At 36.4% G+C, this 23,395-nt stretch overlaps 2 protein-coding genes across 3 annotated transcripts in view; both read left to right on the top strand.

Annotated features, from left to right (window-relative positions):
• The window catches only part of LOC118382779 (C-type mannose receptor 2-like), a 15,325-nt gene extending 9,523 nt beyond the window's left edge, over positions 1 to 5,802 (top strand). Inside the window, exons 4-7 of one of the 2 annotated variants that reach the window (XM_052515069.1) lie at positions 3,890 to 4,059; positions 4,145 to 4,340; positions 4,453 to 4,809; positions 5,215 to 5,802. In XM_052515069.1, coding sequence (XP_052371029.1) covers positions 3,890 to 4,059; positions 4,145 to 4,340; positions 4,453 to 4,809; positions 5,215 to 5,255 — 764 coding nt within the window. In that variant the 3' untranslated portion in view covers positions 5,256 to 5,802. Of the gene's footprint in view, positions 1 to 3,889; positions 4,064 to 4,144; positions 4,341 to 4,452; positions 4,810 to 5,214 lie in introns of both variants that reach the window. The other variant, XM_052515070.1, reaches the window with a different exon arrangement.
• Positions 5,744 to 9,576, top strand: LOC127928081 (zinc finger protein 57-like). The gene is made up of 4 exons (XM_052515075.1): positions 5,744 to 5,755; positions 6,298 to 6,764; positions 7,558 to 7,827; positions 9,288 to 9,576. The coding sequence occupies exons 1-4, from the start codon at positions 5,744 to 5,746 to the stop codon at positions 9,568 to 9,570; spliced, it is 1,032 nt and encodes a 343-aa protein (XP_052371035.1). The 3' UTR covers positions 9,571 to 9,576.
• The last annotated feature ends 13,819 nt before the right edge of the window (positions 9,577 to 23,395 follow it).

Genomic DNA, 23,395 nt, shown 5'->3' with positions numbered 1-23,395 from the left:
TCAGTCATCTCCCTGTCAGTCATCTCCCTGTCAGTCATCTCCCTGTCAGTCATCTCCCCTGTCAGTCATCTCCCCTGTCAGTCATCTCCCCTGTCAGTCATCTCCCCTGTCAGTCATCTCCCTGTCAGTCATCTCCCCTGTCAGTCATCTCTCCTGTCAGTCATCTCCCCTGTCAGTCATCTCCCTGTCAGTCATCTCCCCTGTCAGTCATCTCCCTGTCAGTCATCTTCCCTGTCAGTCATCTCCCCTGTCAGTCATCTCCCCTGTCAGTCATCTTCCTGTCAGTCATCTCCCTGTCAGTCATCTCCCCTGTCAGTCATCTCCCCTGTCAGTCATCTCCCTGTCAGTCATCTCCCTGTCAGTCATCTCCCCTGTCAGTCATCTCTCCTGTCAGTCATCTCCCCTGTCAGTCATCTCCCCTGTCAGTCATCTCCCTGTCAGTCATCTCCCCTGTCAGTCATCTCCCTGTCAGTCATCTCCCCTGTCAGTCATCTCCCTGTCAGTCATCTTCCCTGTCAGTCATCTCCCCTGTCAGTCATCTCCCCTGTCAGTCATCTTCCTGTCAGTCATCTCCCTGTCAGTCATCTCCCTGTCAGTCATCTCCCCTGTCAGTCATCTCCCTGTCAGTCATCTCCCTGTCAGTCATCTCCCCTGTCAGTCATCTCCCTGTCAGTCATCTTCCTGTCAGTCATCTCCCCTGTCAGTCATCTCCCCTGTCAGTCATCTCTCCTGTCAGTCATCTCCCCTGTCAGTCATCTCCCCTGTCAGTCATCTCCCTGTCAGTCATCTCCCTGTCAGTCATCTCCCTGTCAGTCATCTCCCTGTCAGTCATCTCCCCTGTCAGTCATCTCCCTGTCAGTCATCTCCCCTGTCAGTCATCTCCCTGTCAGTCATCTTCCTGTCAGTCATCTCCCCTGTCAGTCATCTCCCCTGTCAGTCATCTCTCCTGTCAGTCATCTCCCCTGTCAGTCATCTCCCTGTCAGTCATCTCCCTGTCAGTCATCTCCCTGTCAGTCATCTCCCCTGTCAGTCATCTTCCCTGTCAGTCATCTCCCAGTCAGTCATCTCTCCTGTCAGTCATCTCCCCTGTCAGTCATCTCCCTGTCAGTCATCTCCCCTGTCAGTCATCTTCCCTGTCAGTCATCTCCCAGTCAGTCATCTCTCCTGTCAGTCATCTCCCCTGTCAGTCATCTTCCCTGTCAGTCATCTTCCTGTCAGTCATCTCTCCTGTCAGTCATCTCCCTGTCAGTCATCTCCCTGTCAGTCATCTCCCCTGTCAGTCATCTTCCCTGTCAGTCATCTCCCAGTCAGTCATCTCTCCTGTCAGTCATCTCCCCTGTCAGTCATCTCCCTGTCAGTCATCTCCCCTGTCAGTCATCTTCCCTGTCAGTCATCTCTCCTGTCAGTCATCTCTCCTGTCAGTCATCTCCCCTGTCAGTCATCTTCCCTGTCAGTCATCTTCCTGTCAGTCATCTCCCTGTAGGTCACTTCCCCTGTCAGTCATCTCCCTGTCAGTCATCTCCCTGTCAGTCATCTCCCTGTCAGTCACTTCCCCTGTCAGTCATCTTCCTGTCAGTCATCTCCCTGTCAGTCACTTCCCCTGTCTGTCATCTCCCTGTCAGTCATCTTCCTGTCAGTCATCTCCCTGTCAGTCATCTTCCTGTCAGTCATCTCCCTGTCAGTCATCTCCCCTGTCAGTCATCTCCCTGTCAGTCATCTCCCCTGTCAGTCATCTCCCTGTCAGTCATCTTCCCTGTCAGTCATCTCCCCTGTCAGTCATCTCCCCTGTCAGTCATCTTCCTGTCAGTCATCTCCCCTGTCAGTCATCTTCCTGTCAGTCATCTCCCTGTCAGTCATCTCCCTGTCAGTCATCTCCCTGTCAGTCATCTCCCCTGTCAGTCATCTCCCTGTCAGTCATCTCCCTGTCAGTCATCTTCCTGTCAGTCATCTCCCCTGTCAGTCATCTCCCCTGTCAGTCATCTCTCCTGTCAGTCATCTCCCCTGTCAGTCATCTCCCTGTCAGTCATCTCCCCTGTCAGTCATCTTCCCTGTCAGTCATCTCCCAGTCAGTCATCTCTCCTGTCAGTCATCTCCCCTGTCAGTCATCTTCCCTGTCAGTCATCTTCCTGTCAGTCATCTCTCCTGTCAGTCATCTTCCTGTCAGTCATCTCCCTGTCAGTCACTTCCCCTGTCAGTCATCTCCCTGTCAGTCATCTCCCTGTCAGTCATCTTCCTGTCAGTCATCTCCCTGCCAGTCACTTCCCCTGTCAGTCATCTTCCTGTCAGTCATCTCCCTGTAGGTCACTTCCCCTGTCAGTCATCTCCCTGTCAGTCATCTCCCTGTCAGTCATCTCCCTGTCAGTCACTTCCCCTGTCAGTCATCTTCCTGTCAGTCATCTCCCTGTCAGTCACTTCCCCTGTCAGTCATCTCCCTGTCAGTCATCTTCCTGTCAGTCATCTCCCTGTCAGTCATCTTCCTGTCAGTCATCTCCCTGTCAGTCATCTCCCTGTCAGTCATCTCCCCTGTCAGTCATCTCCCTGTCAGTCATCTCCCCTGTCAGTCATCTCCCTGTCAGTCATCTTCCCTGTCAGTCATCTCCCCTGTCAGTCATCTCCCCTGTCAGTCATCTTCCTGTCAGTCATCTCCCTGTCAGTCATCTCCCTGTCAGTCATCTCCCCTGTCAGTCATCTCCCTGTCAGTCATCTCCCTGTCAGTCATCTTCCTGTCAGTCATCTCCCCTGTCAGTCATCTCCCCTGTCAGTCATCTCTCCTGTCAGTCATCTCCCCTGTCAGTCATCTCCCTGTCAGTCATCTCCCTGTCAGTCATCTCCCCTGTCAGTCATCTTCCCTGTCAGTCATCTCCCAGTCAGTCATCTCTCCTGTCAGTCATCTCCCCTGTCAGTCATCTTCCCTGTCAGTCATCTTCCTGTCAGTCATCTCTCCTGTCAGTCATCTTCCTGTCAGTCATCTCCCTGTCAGTCACTTCCCCTGTCAGTCATCTCCCTGTCAGTCATCTCCCTGTCAGTCATCTTCCTGTCAGTCATCTCCCTGCCAGTCACTTCCCCTGTCAGTCATCTTCCTGTCAGTCATCTCCCTGTCAGTCACTTCCCCTGTCAGTCATCTCCCTGTCAGTCATCTCCCAGTCAGTCATCTCCCCTGTCAGTCATCTTCCCTGTCAGTCATCTTCCTGTCAGTCATCTCTCCTGTCAGTCATCTCCCTGTCAGTCATCTTCCTGTCAGTCATCTCCCTGTCAGTCACTTCCCCTGTCAGTCATCTTCCTGTCAGTCATCTCCCTGTCAGTCACTTCCCCTGTCAGTCATCTCCCTGTCAGTCATCTCCCCTGTCAGTCACTTCCCCTGTCAGTCATCTCCCTGTCAGTCATCTTCCTGTCAGTCATCTCCCTGTCAGTCACTTCCCCTGTCAGTCATCTTCCTGTCAGTCATCTCCCTGTCAGTCACTTTCCCTGTCAGTCATCTCCCTGTCAGTCATCTCCCCTGTCAGTCATCTTCCCTGTCAGTCATCTCCCAGTCAGTCATCTCTCCTGTCAGTCATCTCCCCTGTCAGTCATCTTCCCTGTCAGTCATCTTCCTGTCAGTCATCTCTCCTGTCAGTCATCTTCCTGTCAGTCATCTCCCTGTCAGTCACTTCCCCTGTCAGTCATCTTCCTGTCAGTCATCTCCCTGTCAGTCACTTCCCCTGTCAGTCATCTCCCTGTCAGTCAAACACCAAAGAGTTTGGATTCAGTCAACATATTGATATTTAATTTATTATTATTTATTCTACCGGTTTATTTCCAGACATGTGTTTGTCTGTATGAACTTGTCTTTATTGTATCATGTTTATTTATATCTCTTCTCTTCTTATATTCCTTCTGTTCTTTCAAATAGACACAAATCTCACTAAGAAGTACATCCTCATCACTGAAGAGAAGACTTGGAGTGAGGCTCAGCGCTACTGTCAGAAGAACCATAAGGACCTGGCCAGTGTGAGGGATGTAACAGAGAATAACACCATACATCAGGCCATACTGGCAAGTATGGCCAATCAGGCCATGAAGGCAAGTTCACTTCACTTCTATTCATTTGTTTTGCACTTTGAGCACCGTGTTAAAAACATAATCAGCATTTGCAAAACATTGGCAGGAAGAGGTGGTGTGGATCGGCCTGTATAGAGACTGGAGCTGGTCTGACCAGAGTGGCTCAACCTTCAGAAACTGGATGGCAGACGAGCCAAACGGGGCAGATAAGAGAGGAGAGCACTGTGTGCAAGTTAAGTTCCCATCTGGAAAGTGGAATGATCACCTCTGTGTCACCGAAAATCATTTTATCTGCTATGATGGTGAGGGGAGAAGGTTAGATACATATTCATAAAACAAACGTAAATTTACTTTAGAATGACAGTTATTTGGTGAATATTTAGCATGAATCTCCATATCCGTCTCTTCCTCCAGATAAACTGGTTCTGGTCTCAGAGAACAAGACGTGGTCAGAAGCCCTGAGGTACTGCAGAGACCGGCACATGGAGCTGGTGTCTGTCCACAACCACAGCATCCAGCACTGGGTCCGACAGAAAGCCAAGATGGCCTCCAGTCCCTTCGTCTGGCTGGGCCTGAGGTACACCTGCACTCTGGACTTCTGGTTCTGGGTCAATGGAGAAGAGTCCTGCTACCACAACTGGGCCCACGGGGAGGGCTACAACACCAGCAAGGAGCAGTCTGGGAACACGGGGGCCATAGAGAGAGATGGGGGGAAGTGGGTCGGCCTGCCTGAGACTGACAAATTGAACTTCATCTGCAGCAAGAGTGATGGTCAGATTTAATCTGTTTTTTTTAATCTCTCTCTCAATTCAATTAAATGTGCTTTATTGGCATGACTTAACAATGTACATATTGTCAAAGCTTACTTTGGATATTTACAATATTAAAATAATAAGAATCAAAAAAATGTCAATGTGACAACAATAACCAAGGGTCACAATAACCAACACATTAAACAATAACAATAAGTTGTACAGTAGAGGACATGTGCAGGTTGATTGGTCTGTCAGACTCTGTCCCTCATCTTATGTCAGGCAGCAATGTAGTGCACTGCCAACCCACAGCTCTCTGCGTCCTCCCACAACAGGACGGGTAGCCTATTCTCATCAGAGAGGTCTTTGAAACCTTGAATAAGGGCTTCAAATTTTGGAAAATGACACTCTCTAATTGTTTTAGGACCTGAATCCTACAGCCCAACACATTGTTCCAGACCCTGATATCTGGACCAGCTGAACCCTACAGCCCAACACATTGTTCCAGACCCTGATATCTGGACCAGCTGAACCCTACAGCCCAACACATTGTTCCAGACCCTGATATCTGGACCAGCTGAACCCTACAGCCCAACACATTGTTCCAGACCCTGATATCTGGACCAGCTGAACCCTACAGCCCAACACATTGTTCCAGACCCTGATATCTGGACCAGCTGAACCCTACAGCCCAACACATTGTTCCAGACCCTGATATCTGGACCAGCTGAACCCTACAGCCCAACACATTGTTCCAGACCCTGATATCTGGACCAGCTGAATCCTACATCCTAGCTGCAATATGGACTAAAATCATGGACTAAATAATTATCCAAGCTGCAACATGGACAAAAATCATGGACTAAATAATTATCCTAGCTGCAACATGGACTAAAATCATGGACTAAATAATTATCCTAGCTGCAACATGGACTAAAATCATGGACTAAATAATGATCCTAGCTGCAACATGGACTAAAATCATGGACTAAATAAAGGTGGTAGAACTTTGGTATTAAAGTCAGTGTCTTCTAAAACCACTGGTCCAACATTCAGGAAATTAAGGGTACATAGAGACATAAGGGAATATAAAGAAGAGGACTGGCCACCCCTCATAGCCTGGTTCTTCTCAAAGTTTCTTCCTAGGTTATACCCGTTCTAGGGAGTTTTTCCTAGACACCGTGCTTCTACACCTGCATTGCTTGCTGTTTGGGGTTTTAGGCTGGGTTTCAGTACAGCACTTTGTGACATCAGCTGATGTACGAAGGGCTATATAAATAAATTTGATTTGATTTGATAAAGCATTTAGGGAACTTAAATCATGAAGGAAACATACATCCTTAAGAGAACATACATCCTTAAGAGAACATACATCACTAAGGGAACATACATCACTAAGGGAACATACATCATTTAGGGAACATACATCCTTAAGAGAACATACATCACTAAGGGAACATACATCCTTAAGAGAACATACATCACTAAGGGAACATACATCATTTAGGGAACATACATCCTTAAGAGAACATACATCATTAAGAGAACATACATCACTAAGGGAACATACATCACTAAGGGAACATACATCACTAAGGGAACATACATCACTAAGGGAACATACATCACTAAGGGAACATACATCACTAAGGGAACATACATCACTAAGGGAACATACATCACTAGGGAACATACATCATTAAGAGAACATACATCACTAAGGGAACATACATCATTAAGAGAACATACATCACTAAGGGAACATACATCACTAAGGGAACATACATCACTAAGAGAACATACATCACTAAGGGAACATACATCCTTAAGAGAACATACATCATTAAGAGAACATACATCACTAAGGGAACATACATCACTAAGGGAACATACATCACTAAGGGAACATACATCACTAAGGGAACATACATCACTAAGGGAACATACATCACTAAGGGAACATACATCATTAAGGTTAACATACATCACTAAGGGAACATACATCACTAAGGGAACATACATCACTAAGGGAACATACATCATTAAGAGAACATACATCACTAAGGGAACATACATCATTAAGAGAACATACATCACTAAGGGAACATACATCACTAAGGGAACATACATCACTAAGAGAACATACATCATTTAGGGAACATACATCACTAAGGGAACATACATCATTAAGAGAACATACATCACTAAGAGAACATACATCACTAAGGGAACATACATCACTAAGGGAACATACATCACTAAGAGAACATACATCATTTAGGGAACATACATCACTAAGGGAACATACATCATTAAGAGAACATACATCACTAAGAGAACATACATCACTAAGGGAACATACATCACTAAGGGAACATACATCACTAAGGGAACATACATCATTAAGAGAACATACATCACTAAGGGAACATACATCACTAAGGGAACATACATCACTAAGAGAACATACATCATTAAGGGAACAGACATCATTTAGGGAACATACATCACTAAGGGAACATACATCACTAAGGGAACATACATCATTAAGGGAACAGACATCATTTAGGGAACATACATCACTAAGAGAACATACATCATTTAGGGAACATACATCACTAAGAGAACATACATCATTAAGAGAACATACATCATTAAGAGAACATACATCATTAAGGGAATAGACATCATTTAGGGAACATACATCATTTAGGGAACATACATCACTAAGGGAACATACATCATTAAGAGAACATACATCATTAAGGGAACATACATCATTAAGGGAACATACATCACTAAGGGAACATACATCATTTAGGGAACATACATCATTTAGGGAACATACATCCTTAAGAGAACATACATCATTTAGGGAACATACATCCTTAAGAGAACATACATCATTAAGAGAACATACATCACTAAGGGAACATACATCATTAAGGGAACATACATCACTAAGGGAACATACATCACTAAGGGAACATACATCACTAAGGGAACATACATCACTAAGGGAACATACATCATTAAGGTTAACATACATCACTAAGGGAACATACATCACTAAGGGAACATACATCACTAAGGGAACATACATCACTAAGGGAACATACATCATTAAGGTTAACATACATCACTAAGGGAACATACATCACTAAGGGAACATACATCACTAAGGGAACATACATCATTAAGAGAACATACATCACTAAGGGAACATACATCATTAAGAGAACATACATCACTAAGGGAACATACATCACTAAGGGAACATACATCACTAAGAGAACATACATCATTTAGGGAACATACATCACTAAGGGAACATACATCATTAAGAGAACATACATCACTAAGAGAACATACATCACTAAGGGAACATACATCACTAAGGGAACATACATCACTAAGAGAACATACATCACTAAGGGAACATACATCATTAAGAGAACATACATCACTAAGGGAACATACATCATTTAGGGAACATACATCACTAAGGGAACATACATCACTAAGGGAACATACATCACTAAGAGAACATACATCATTTAGGGAACATACATCATTAAGGGAACATACATCACTAAGGGAACATACATCACTAAGGGAACATACATCATTAAGGGAACATACATCATTTAGGGAACATACATCACTAAGGGAACATACATCACTAAGGGAACATACATCACTAAGGGAACATACATCACTAAGGGAACATACATCATTAAGGGAACAGACATCATTTAGGGAACATACATCACTAAGGGAACATACATCACTAAGGGAACATACATCACTAAGGGAACATACATCATTAAGGGAACATACATCACTAAGGGAACATACATCACTAAGGGAATATACATCACTAAGGGAACATACATCACTAAGGGAACATACATCACTAAGGGAACATACATCATTAAGGGAACATACATCACTAAGGGAACATACATCACTAAGGGAACATACATCATTAAGGGAACATACATCACTAAGGGAACATACATCACTAAGGGAACATACATCACTAAGGGAACATACATCATTAAGGGAATATACATCACTAAGGGAACATACATCACTAAGGGAATATAAATCACTAAGGGAACATACATCATTAAGGGAACATACATCACTAAGGGAACATACATCACTAAGGGAATATAAATCACTAAGGGAACATACATCACTAAGGGAACATACATCACTAAGGGAACATACATCACTAAGGGAACATACATCACTAAGGGAACATACATCATTAAGGGAACAGACATCATTTAGGGAACATACATCACTAAGAGAACATACATCATTTAGGGAACATACATCACTAAGAGAACATACATCATTAAGAGAACATACATCATTAAGAGAACATACATCATTAAGGGAATAGACATCATTTAGGGAACATACATCATTTAGGGAACATACATCACTAAGGGAACATACATCATTAAGAGAACATACATCATTAAGGGAACATACATCATTAAGGGAACATACATCACTAAGGGAACATACATCATTTAGGGAACATACATCATTTAGGGAACATACATCCTTAAGAGAACATACATCATTTAGGGAACATACATCCTTAAGAGAACATACATCATTAAGGGAACATACATCATTAAGGGAACATACATCACTAAGGGAACATACATCACTAAGAGAACATACATCACTAAGGGAACATACATCATTAAGAGAACATACATTACTAAGGGAACATACATCACTAAGAAAACATACATAATTTAGGGAACATACATCCTTAAGAGAGCATACATCCTTAAGAGAACATACATCATTTAGGGAACATACATCATTAAGAGAACATACATCACTAAGGGAACATACATCACTAAGAGAACATACATCACTAAGGGAACATACATCATTAAGGGAACAGACATCATTTAGGGAACATACATCACTAAGAGAACATACATCATTTAGGGAACATACATCACTAAGAGAACATACATCATTAAGAGAACATACATCATTAAGAGAACATACATCATTAAGGGAACAGACATCATTTAGGGAACATACATCATTTAGGGAACATACATCACTAAGGGAACATACATCATTAAGAGAACATACATCATTAAGGGAACATACATCATTAAGGGAACATACATCACTAAGGGAACATACATCACTAAGGGAACATACATCACTAAGGGAACATACATCACTAAGGGAACAGACATCATTTAGGGAACATACATCATTTAGGGAACATACATCACTAAGGGAACATACATCATTAAGAGAACATACATCATTAAGGGAACATACATCATTTAGGGAACATACATCATTAAGAGAACATACATCACTAAGGGAACATACATCATTAAGAGAACATACATCATTTAGGGAACATACATCCTTAAGAGAACATACATCATTAAGAGAACATACATCACTAAGGGAACATACATCATTAAGAGAACATACATCACTAAGGGAACATACATCACTAAGAGAACATACATCATTTAGGGAACATACATCCTTAAGAGAACATACATCATTTAGGGAACATACATCATTAAGAGAACATACATCACTAAGGGAACATACATCACTAAGAGAACATACATCACTAAGGGAACATACATCACTAAGGGAACATACATCATTAAGGGAACATACATCACTAAGGGAACATACATCACTAAGGGAACATACATCACTAAGGGAACATAAATCATCCTGCAGCACTCCCTGGTGGTGTGATGATAAAACTGCAAGAATCTGTGTTTCAATAAAAACTATCAAACTATGTTCTGTTCCATTATTGAGATGAATTATGCGATTGGGGTAAGGGGGAAAACAACATGGGAAATTTATACTGTCTACATAGAAACCTCTATATGTGGGGCCCATTCTACATAGAAACCTCTATATGTGGGGCCCATTCTACATAGAAACCTCTATATGTGGGGCCCATTCTACATAGACACCTCTATATGTGGGGCCCATTCTACATAGAAACCTCTATATGTGGGGCCCATTCTACATAGAAACCTCTATATGTGGGGCCCATTATACATAGAAACCTCTATATGTGGGGCCCATTATACATAGAAACCTCTATATGTGGGGCCCATTCTACATAGAAACCTCTATATGTGGGGCCCATTCTACATAGACACACCTCTATATGTGGGGCCCATTCTACATAGACACCTCTATATGTGGGGCCCATTCTACATAGACACCTCTATATGTGGGGCCCATTCTACATAGAAACCTCTATATGTGGGGCCCATTCTACATAGAAACGTCTATATGTGGGGCCCATTCTACATAGAAACCTCTATGTGGGGCCCATTCTACATGGAAACCTCTATGTGGGGCCCATTCTACATGGAAACCTCTATATGTAGGGCCCATTCTACATAGACACCTCTATATGTGGGGCCCATTCTACATGGAAACCTCTATATGTAGGGCCCATTCTACATAGAAACCTCTACTATATCAACCTGAAATGCTCCTATTAAGTTATGGAGGTTGATGAATTATGTGATTGGGGTTTTGGTCCCGCCCATGTCAAAGTCCTGCTCCGGCCCATGTCAAAGGCCTGCTCCCGCACATGTCAAAGGCCTGCTCCCGCCCATGTCAAAGGCCTGGTACCGCCCATGAACAGTATATTATGTTACTTCCGGCGCCGACAGAGATGGCCGCCTCGCTTCGCATTCCTAGGAAACTATGCAGTTTTTTGTTATTTCTTACATTGGTACCCCAGGTCATCTTAGGTGTCATTACATACAGTTCGAGAAGAACTACTGAATATAAGATCAGCGTCAACTCACCATCAGTACGACCAAGAATATGACTTTCGCGAAGCGGATCCTGTGTTCCGCCTTTCAACCAGGACAACGGAATGGATCCCAGCCGGCGACTCCAAAAAACGACTTCGTAAAAGGGGAAAACGAAGCGGTCTTCTGGTCAGACTCCGGAGACGGGCACATCGTGCACCACTCCCTAGCATTCTCCTCGCCAATGTCCAGTCTCTTGACAACAAGGTTGATGAAATCCGAGCAAGGGTAGCATTCCAGAGGGACATCAGAGACTGTAACGTTCTTTCCTTCACGAAAACATGGCTCACTGGAGAGACGCTATCGGAGTCGGTGCAGCCAGCTGGTTTCTCCACGCATCGCGCCGACAGAAACAAACATCTTTCTGGTAAGAAGAGGGGCGGGGGCATATGCTTTATGGTTAACGTGACGTGGTGTGGCCACAACAACATATAGGAACTCAAGTCCTTCTGTTCACCTGATTGAGAATTCATCACAAGCAAATGTCGACCGCATTATCTACCAAGGGAATTCTCTTCAATTATAATCACAGCTGTATATATTCCCCCCCAAGCAGACACATCGATGGCTCTGAACGAACTTTATTTGACTCTTTGCAAACTGGAATCCATATATCCTGAGGCTGCATTTATTGTAGCTGGGGATTTTAACAAGACTAATCTGAAAACAAGACTCCCTAAATTTTATCAGCATATCGATTGCGCAACCAGGGCTGGAAAAACCTTGGATCATTGCTATTCCAACTTCCGCGACGCATATAAGGCCCTGCCCCGCTCTCCTTTCGGGAAAAGCTGACTACGACTCCATTTTGTTGATGTAGTGATGTAGGTGTGCTATACTGGTCCTTCTGTAGCTCAGTTGGTAGAGCATGGCGCTTGTAACGCCAGGGTAGTGGGTTCGATCCCCGGGACCACCCATACGTAGAATGTATGCACACATGACTGTAAGTCGCTTTGGATAAAAGCGTCTGCTAAATGGCATATATTACAAGGTTAATATATACAGTATATGAGGTTAATATATACAGTATACATGGTTAATATAGACAGTATACATGGTTAATATAGACAGTAGACATGGTTAATATAGACAGTATACATGGTTAATATAGACAGTATACATGGTTAATATAGACAGTATACATGGTTAATATAGACAGTATACGTGGTTAATATAGACAGTATACGTGGTTAATATAGACAGTATACATGGTTAATATAGACAGTATACATGGTTAATATAGACAGTATACAGTAGACATGGTTAATATAGACAGTATACATGGTTAATATAGACAGTAGACAGTATACATGATTAATATAGACAGTATACATGGTTAATATAGACAGTATACATGGTTAATATAGACAGTATACATGGTTAATATAGACAGTATACATGGTTAATATAGACAGTATACATGGTTAATATAGACAGTATACATGGTTAATATAGACACTATACATGGTTAATATAGACAGTATACATGGTTAATATAGACAGTATACATGGTTAATATAGACAGTATACATGGTTAATATAGACAGTATACATGGTTAATATAGACAGTATACATGGTTAATATAGACAGTATACGTGGTTAATATAGACAGTATACATGGTTAATATAGACAGTATACATGGTTAATATAGACAGTATACATGGTTAATATAGACAGTAGACATGGTTAATATAGACAGTATACAGTATACATGGTTAATATAGACAGTATACATGGTTAATATAGACACTATACATGGTTAATATAGACAGTATACATGGTTAATATAGACACTATACATGGTTAATATAGACAGTATACAGTATACATGGTTAATATAGACAGTATACATGGTTAATATAGACAGTATACAGTATACATGGTTAATATAGACAGTATACATGGTTAATATAGACAGTATACAGTACACATGGTTAATATAGACAGTATACATGGTTAATATAGACAGTATACAGTATACATGGTTAATATAGACAGTATACAGTATACATGGTTAATATAGACAGTATACAGTATACATGGTTAATATAGACAGTATACATGGTTAATATAGACAGTATACATGGTTAATATAGACACTATACATGGTTAATATAGACAGTATACATGGTTAATATAGACAGTATACATGGTTAATATAGACAGTATACATGGTTAATATAGACAGTATACATGGTTAATATAGACAGTATACATGGTTAATATAGACAGTATACGTGGTTAATATAGACAGTATACATGGTTAATATAGACAGTATACATGGTTAATATAGACAGTATACATGGTTAATATAGACAGTATACATGGTTAATATAGACAGTATACATGGTTAATATAGACAGTATACATGGTTAATATAGACAGTATACGTGGTTAATATAGACAGTATACATGGTTAATATAGACAGTATACATGGTTAATATAGACAGTATACATGGTTAATATAGACAGTAGACATGGTTAATATAGACAGTATACAGTATACATGGTTAATATAGACAGTATACATGGTTAATATAGACACTATACATGGTTAATATAGACAGTATACATGGTTAATATAGACACTATACATGGTTAATATAGACAGTATACAGTATACATGGTTAATATAGACAGTATACATGGTTAATATAGACAGTATACAGTATACATGGTTAATATAGACAGTATACATGGTTAATATAGACAGTATACAGTACACATGGTTAATATAGACAGTATACATGGTTAATATAGACAGTATACAGTATACATGGTTAATATAGACAGTATACAGTATACATGGTTAATATAGACAGTATACAGTATACATGGTTAATATAGACAGTATACATGGTTAATATAGACAGTATACATGGTTAATATAGACAGTAGACAGTATACATGGTTAATATAGACAGTAGACAGTATACATGGTTAATATAGACAGTAGACAGTATACATGGTTAATATAGACAGTATACATGGTTAATATAGACAGTATACAGTATACATGGTTAATATAGACAGTATACATGGTTAATATAGACAGTATACATGGTTAATATAGACAGTATACAGTATACATGGTTAATATAGACAGTATACATGGTTAATATAGACAGTATACATGGTTAATATAGACAGTATACATGGTTAATATAGACAGTATACATGGTTAATATAGACAGTAGACAGTATACATGGTTAATATAGACACTATACATGGTTAATATAGACAGTATACATGGTTAATATAGACAGTATACATGGTTAATATAGACAGTATACATGGTTAATATAGACACTATACATGGTTAATATAGAGACTATACATGGTTAATATAGACACTATACATGGTTAATATAGACACTATACAGTATACATGGTTAATATATACACTATACATGGTTAATATAGACAGTATACATGGTTAATATAGACAGTATACATGGTTAATATAGACACTATACATGGTTAATATAGACACTATACATGGTTAATATAGACACTATACATGGTTAATATAGACAGTATACATGGTTAATATAGACTGTATACATGGTTAATATAGACACTATACATGGTTAATATAGACAGTATACATGGTTAATATAGACTGTATACATGGTTAATATAGACACTATACATGGTTAATATAGACAGTATACATGGTTAATATAGACAGTATACAGTATACATGGTTAATATAGACACTATACATGGTTAATATAGACTGTATACATGGTTAATATAGACAGTATACAGTATACATGGTTAATATAGACAGTATACATGGTTAATATAGACAGTATACATGGTTAATATAGACAGTATACATGGTTAGTATAGACAGTATACATGGTTAATATAGACAGTATACATGGTTAATATAGACAGTATACATGGTTAATATAGACAGTAGACAGTATACATGGTTAATATAGACAGTATACATGGTTAATATAGACAGTAGACAGTATACATGGTTAATATATACAGTATACATGGTTAATATAGACAGTATACATGGTTAATATAGACAGTATACATGGTTAATATAGACAGTATACATGGTTAATATAGACAGTATACATGGTTAATATAGACAGTATACATAGTTAATATAGACACTATACATGGTTAATATAGACAGTATACATGGTTAATATAGACAGTATACATGGTTAATATAGACACTATACATGGTTAATATATACAGTATACATGGTTAATATAGACAGTATACATGGTTAATATAGACAGTATACATGGTTAATATAGACAGTATACATGGTTAATATAGACAGTATACATGGTTAATATAGACACTATACATGGTTAAAATAGACAGTATACAGTATACATTGTTAATATAGACAGTATACATGGTTAATATAGACAGTATACATGGTTAATATAGACAGTATACATGGTTAATATAGACAGTATACATGGTTAATATAGACAGTATACGTGGTTAATATAGACAGTATACAGGGTTAATATAAACAGTATACATGGTTAATATAGACAGTATACATGGTTAATATAGACAGTATACATGGTTAGTATAGACAGTATACATGGTTAATATAGACAGTATACATGGTTAATATAGACAGTATACATGGTTAATATAGACAGTATACATGGTTAATATAGACAGTAGACAGTATACATGGTTAATATAGACAGTATACATGGTTAATATAGACAGTATACATGGTTAATATAGACAGTATACATGGTTAATATAGACAGTATACGTGGTTAATATAGACAGTATACGTGGTTAATATAGACAGTATACATGGTTAATATAGACAGTATACATGGTTAATATAGACAGTATACAGTAGACATGGTTAATATAGACAGTATACATGGTTAATATAGACAGTATACAGTATACATGGTTAATATAGACAGTATACATGGTTAATATAGACAGTAGACAGTATACATGATTAATATAGACAGTATACATGGTTAATAGACAGTATACATGGTTAATATAGACAGTATACATGGTTAATATAGACAGTATACATGGTTAATATAGACAGTATACATGGTTAATATAGACAGTATACATGGTTAATATAGACACTATACATGGTTAATATAGACAGTATACATGGTTAATATAGACAGTATACATGGTTAATATAGACAGTATACATGGTTAATATAGACAGTATACATGGTTAATATAGACAGTATACATGGTTAATATAGACAGTATACGTGGTTAATATAGACAGTATACATGGTTAATATAGACAGTATACATGGTTAATATAGACAGTATACATGGTTAATATAGACAGTAGACATGGTTAATATAGACAGTATACAGTATACATGGTTAATATAGACAGTATACATGGTTAATATAGACACTATACATGGTTAATATAGAAAGTATACATGGTTAATATAGACACTATACATGGTTAATATAGACAGTATACAGTATACATGGTTAATATAGACAGTATACATGGTTAATATAGACAGTATACAGTATACATGGTTAATATAGACAGTATACATGGTTAATATAGACAGTATACAGTACACATGGTTAATATAGACAGTATACATGGTTAATATAGACAGTATACAGTATACATGGTTAATATAGACAGTATACAGTATACATGGTTAATATAGACAGTATACAGTATACATGGTTAATATAGACAGTATACATGGTTAATATAGACAGTATACATGGTTAATATAGACAGTAGACAGTATACATGGTTAATATAGACAGTAGACAGTATACATGGTTAATATAGACAGTAGACAGTATACATGGTTAATATAGACAGTATACATGGTTAATATAGACAGTATACATGGTTAATATAGACAGTATACATGGTTAATATAGACAGTATACATGGTTAATATAGACACTATACATGGTTAATATAGACAGTATACATGGTTAATATAGACAGTATACATGGTTAATATAGACAGTATACATGGTTAATATAGACAGTATACATGGTTAATATAGACAGTATACATGGTTAATATAGACAGTATACGTGGTTAATATAGACAGTATACATGGTTAATATAGACAGTATACATGGTTAATATAGACAGTATACATGGTTAATATAGACAGTAGACATGGTTAATATAGACAGTATACAGTATACATGGTTAATATAGACAGTATACATGGTTAATATAGACACTATACATGGTTAATATAGACAGTATACATGGTTAATATAGACACTATACATGGTTAATATAGACAGTATACAGTATACATGGTTAATATAGACAGTATACATGGTTAATATAGACAGTATACAGTATACATGGTTAATATAGACAGTATACATGGTTAATATAGACAGTATACAGTACACATGGTTAATATAGACAGTATACATGGTTAATATAGACAGTATACAGTATACATGGTTAATATAGACAGTATACAGTATACATGGTTAATATAGACAGTATACAGTATACATGGTTAATATAGACAGTATACATGGTTAATATAGACAGTATACATGGTTAATATAGACAGTAGACAGTATACATGGTTAATATAGACAGTAGACAGTATACATGGTTAATATAGACAGTAGACAGTATACATGGTTAATATAGACAGTATACATGGTTAATATAGACAGTATACAGTATACATGGTTAATATAGACAGTATACATGGTTAATATAGACAGTATACATGGTTAATATAGACAGTATACAGTATACATGGTTAATATAGACAGTATACATGGTTAATATAGACAGTATACATGGTTAATATAGACAGTATACATGGTTAATATAGACAGTATACATGGTTAATATAGACAGTAGACAGTATACATGGTTAATATAGACACTATACATGGTTAATATAGACAGTATACATGGTTAATATAGACAGTATACATGGTTAATATAGACAGTATACATGGTTAATATAGACACTATACATGGTTAATATAGAGACTATACATGGTTAATATAGACACTATACATGGTTAATATAGACACTATACAGTATACATGGTTAATATATACACTATACATGGTTAATATAGACAGTATACATGGTTAATATAGACAGTATACATGGTTAATATAGACACTATACATGGTTAATATAGACACTATACATGGTTAATATAGACACTATACATGGTTAATATAGACAGTATACATGGTTAATATAGACTGTATACATGGTTAATATAGACACTATACATGGTTAATATAGACAGTATACATGGTTAATATAGACTGTATACATGGTTAATATAGACACTATACATGGTTAATATAGACAGTATACATGGTTAATATAGACAGTATACAGTATACATGGTTAATATAGACACTATACATGGTTAATATAGACTGTATACATGGTTAATATAGACAGTATACAGTATACATGGTTAATATAGACAGTATACATGGTTAATATAGACAGTATACATGGTTAATATAGACAGTATACATGGTTAGTATAGACAGTATACATGGTTAATATAGACAGTATACATGGTTAATATAGACAGTATACATGGTTAATATAGACAGTAGACAGTATACATGGTTAATATAGACAGTATACATGGTTAATATAGACAGTAGACAGTATACATGGTTAATATATACAGTATACATGGTTAATATAGACAGTATACATGGTTAATATAGACAGTATACATGGTTAATATAGACAGTATACATGGTTAATATAGACAGTATACATGGTTAATATAGACAGTATACATAGTTAATATAGACACTATACATGGTTAATATAGACAGTATACATGGTTAATATAGACAGTATACATGGTTAATATAGACACTATACATGGTTAATATATACAGTATACATGGTTAATATAGACAGTATACATGGTTAATATAGACAGTATACATGGTTAATATAGACAGTATACATGGTTAGTATAGACAGTATACATGGTTAATATAGACAGTATACATGGTTAATATAGACAGTATACATGGTTAATATAGACAGTAGACAGTATACATGGTTAATATATACATGGTTAATATAGACAGTAGACAGTATACATGGTTAATATATACAGTATACATGGTTAATATAGACAGTATACATGGTTAATATAGACAGTATACATGGTTAATATAGACAGTATACATGGTTAATATAGACAGTATACATGGTTAATATAGACAGTATACATAGTTAATATAGACACTATACATGGTTAAAATAGACAGTATACAGTATACATTGTTAATATAGACAGTATACATGGTTAATATAGACAGTATACATGGTTAATATAGACAGTATACATGGTTAATATAGACAGTATACATGGTTAATATAGACAGTATACGTGGTTAATATAGACAGTATACAGGGTTAATATAAACAGTATACATGGTTAATATAGACAGTATACATGGTTAATATAGACAGTATACATGGTTAGTATAGACAGTATACATGGTTAATATAGACAGTATACATGGTTAATATAGACAGTATACATGGTTAATATAGACAGTATACATGGTTAATATAGACAGTAGACAGTATACATGGTTAATATAGACAGTATACATGGTTAATATAGACAGTATACATGGTTAATATAGACAGTATACATGGTTAATATAGACAGTATACGTGGTTAATATAGACAGTATACGTGGTTAATATAGACAGTATACATGGTTAATATAGACAGTATACATGGTTAATATAGACAGTATACAGTAGACATGGTTAATATAGACAGTATACATGGTTAATATAGACAGTATACAGTATACATGGTTAATATAGACAGTATACATGGTTAATATAGACAGTAGACAGTATACATGATTAATATAGACAGTATACATGGTTAATATAGACAGTATACATGGTTAATATAGACAGTATACATGGTTAATATAGACAGTATACATGGTTAATATAGACAGTATACATGGTTAATATAGACAGTATACATGGTTAATATAGACACTATACATGGTTAATATAGACAGTATACATGGTTAATATAGACAGTATACATGGTTAATATAGACAGTATACATGGTTAATATAGACAGTATACATGGTTAATATAGACAGTATACATGGTTAATATAGACAGTATACGTGGTTAATATAGACAGTATACATGGTTAATATAGACAGTATACATGGTTAATATAGACAGTATACATGGTTAATATAGACAGTAGACATGGTTAATATAGACAGTATACAGTATACATGGTTAATATAGACAGTATACATGGTTAATATAGACACTATACATGGTTAATATAGACAGTATACATGGTTAATATAGACACTATATATGGTTAATATAGACAGTATACAGTATACATGGTTAATATATAGACAGTATACATGGTTAATATAGACAGTATACAGTATACATGGTTAATATAGACAGTATACATGGTTAATATAGACAGTATACAGTACACATGGTTAATATAGACAGTATACATGGTTAATATAGACAGTATACAGTATACATGGTTAATATAGACAGTATACAGTATACATGGTTAATATAGACAGTATACAGTATACATGGTTAATATAGACAGTATACATGGTTAATATAGACAGTATACATGGTTAATATAGACAGTAGACAGTATACATGGTTAATATAGACAGTAGACAGTATACATGGTTAATATAGACAGTAGACAGTATACATGGTTAATATAGACAGTATACATGGTTAATATAGACAGTATACATGGTTAATATAGACAGTATACATGGTTAATATAGACAGTATACATGGTTAATATAGACACTATACATGGTTAATATAGACAGTATACATGGTTAATATAGACAGTATACATGGTTAATATAGACAGTATACATGGTTAATATAGACAGTATACATGGTTAATATAGACAGTATACATGGTTAATATAGACAGTATACGTGGTTAATATAGACAGTATACATGGTTAATATAGACAGTATACATGGTTAATATAGACAGTATACATGGTTAATATAGACAGTAGACATGGTTAATATAGACAGTATACAGTATACATGGTTAATATAGACAGTATACATGGTTAATATAGACACTATACATGGTTAATATAGACAGTATACATGGTTAATATAGACACTATACATGGTTAATATAGACAGTATACAGTATACATGGTTAATATAGACAGTATACATGGTTAATATAGACAGTATACAGTATACATGGTTAATATAGACAGTATACATGGTTAATATAGACAGTATACAGTACACATGGTTAATATAGACAGTATACATGGTTAATATAGACAGTATACAGTATACATGGTTAATATAGACAGTATACAGTATACATGGTTAATATAGACAGTATACAGTATACATGGTTAATATAGACAGTATACATGGTTAATATAGACAGTATACATGGTTAATATAGACAGTAGACAGTATACATGGTTAATATAGACAGTAGACAGTATACATGGTTAATATAGACAGTAGACAGTATACATGGTTAATATAGACAGTATACATGGTTAATATAGACAGTATACAGTATACATGGTTAATATAGACAGTATACATGGTTAATATAGACAGTATACATGGTTAATATAGACAGTATACAGTATACATGGTTAATATAGACAGTATACATGGTTAATATAGACAGTATACATGGTTAATATAGACAGTATACATGGTTAATATAGACTGTATACATGGTTAATATAGACAGTAGACAGTATACATGGTTAATATAGACACTATACATGGTTAATATAGACAGTATACATGGTTAATATAGACAGTATACATGGTTAATATAGACAGTATACATGGTTAATATAGACACTATACATGGTTAATATAGAGACTATACATGGTTAATATAGACACTATACATGGTTAATATAGACACTATACAGTATACATGGTTAATATATACACTATACATGGTTAATATAGACAGTATACATGGTTAATATAGACAGTATACATGGTTAATATAGACACTATACATGGTTAATATAGACACTATACATGGTTAATATAGACACTATACATGGTTAATATAGACAGTATACATGGTTAATATAGACTGTATACATGGTTAATATAGACACTATACATGGTTAATATAGACAGTATACATGGTTAATATAGACTGTATACATGGTTAATATAGACACTATACATGGTTAATATAGACAGTATACATGGTTAATATAGACAGTATACAGTATACATGGTTAATATAGACACTATACATGGTTAATATAGACTGTATACATGGTTAATATAGACAGTATACAGTATACATGGTTAATATAGACAGTATACATGGTTAATATAGACAGTATACATGGTTAATATAGACAGTATACATGGTTAGTATAGACAGTATACATGGTTAATATAGACAGTATACATGGTTAATATAGACAGTATACATGGTTAATATAGACAGTAGACAGTATACATGGTTAATATAGACAGTATACATGGTTAATATAGACAGTAGACAGTATACATGGTTAATATATACAGTATACATGGTTAATATAGACAGTATACATGGTTAATATAGACAGTATACATGGTTAATATAGACAGTATACATGGTTAATATAGACAGTATACATGGTTAATATAGACAG

The sequence above is a fragment of the Oncorhynchus keta genome, unplaced genomic scaffold (genome assembly GCF_023373465.1).
Source record: "Oncorhynchus keta strain PuntledgeMale-10-30-2019 unplaced genomic scaffold, Oket_V2 Un_scaffold_20464_pilon_pilon, whole genome shotgun sequence".
NCBI classification, from domain to species: Eukaryota; Metazoa; Chordata; class Actinopteri; order Salmoniformes; family Salmonidae; genus Oncorhynchus; species Oncorhynchus keta.
This window is presented reverse-complemented; position numbering and strand designations above follow the sequence as displayed.

Coding starts and splice junctions, on each gene's coding strand:
- LOC127928081 (XM_052515075.1), top strand. Junction 6,765..7,557: donor AGGGAACATACATCATTAAG/GTTAACATACAT, acceptor TACATCATTAAG/GGAACATACATCATTAAGGG. Junction 7,828..9,287: donor AGGGAACATACATCATTAAG/GTTAACATACAT, acceptor TACATCATTAAG/GGAACATACATCATTAAGGG.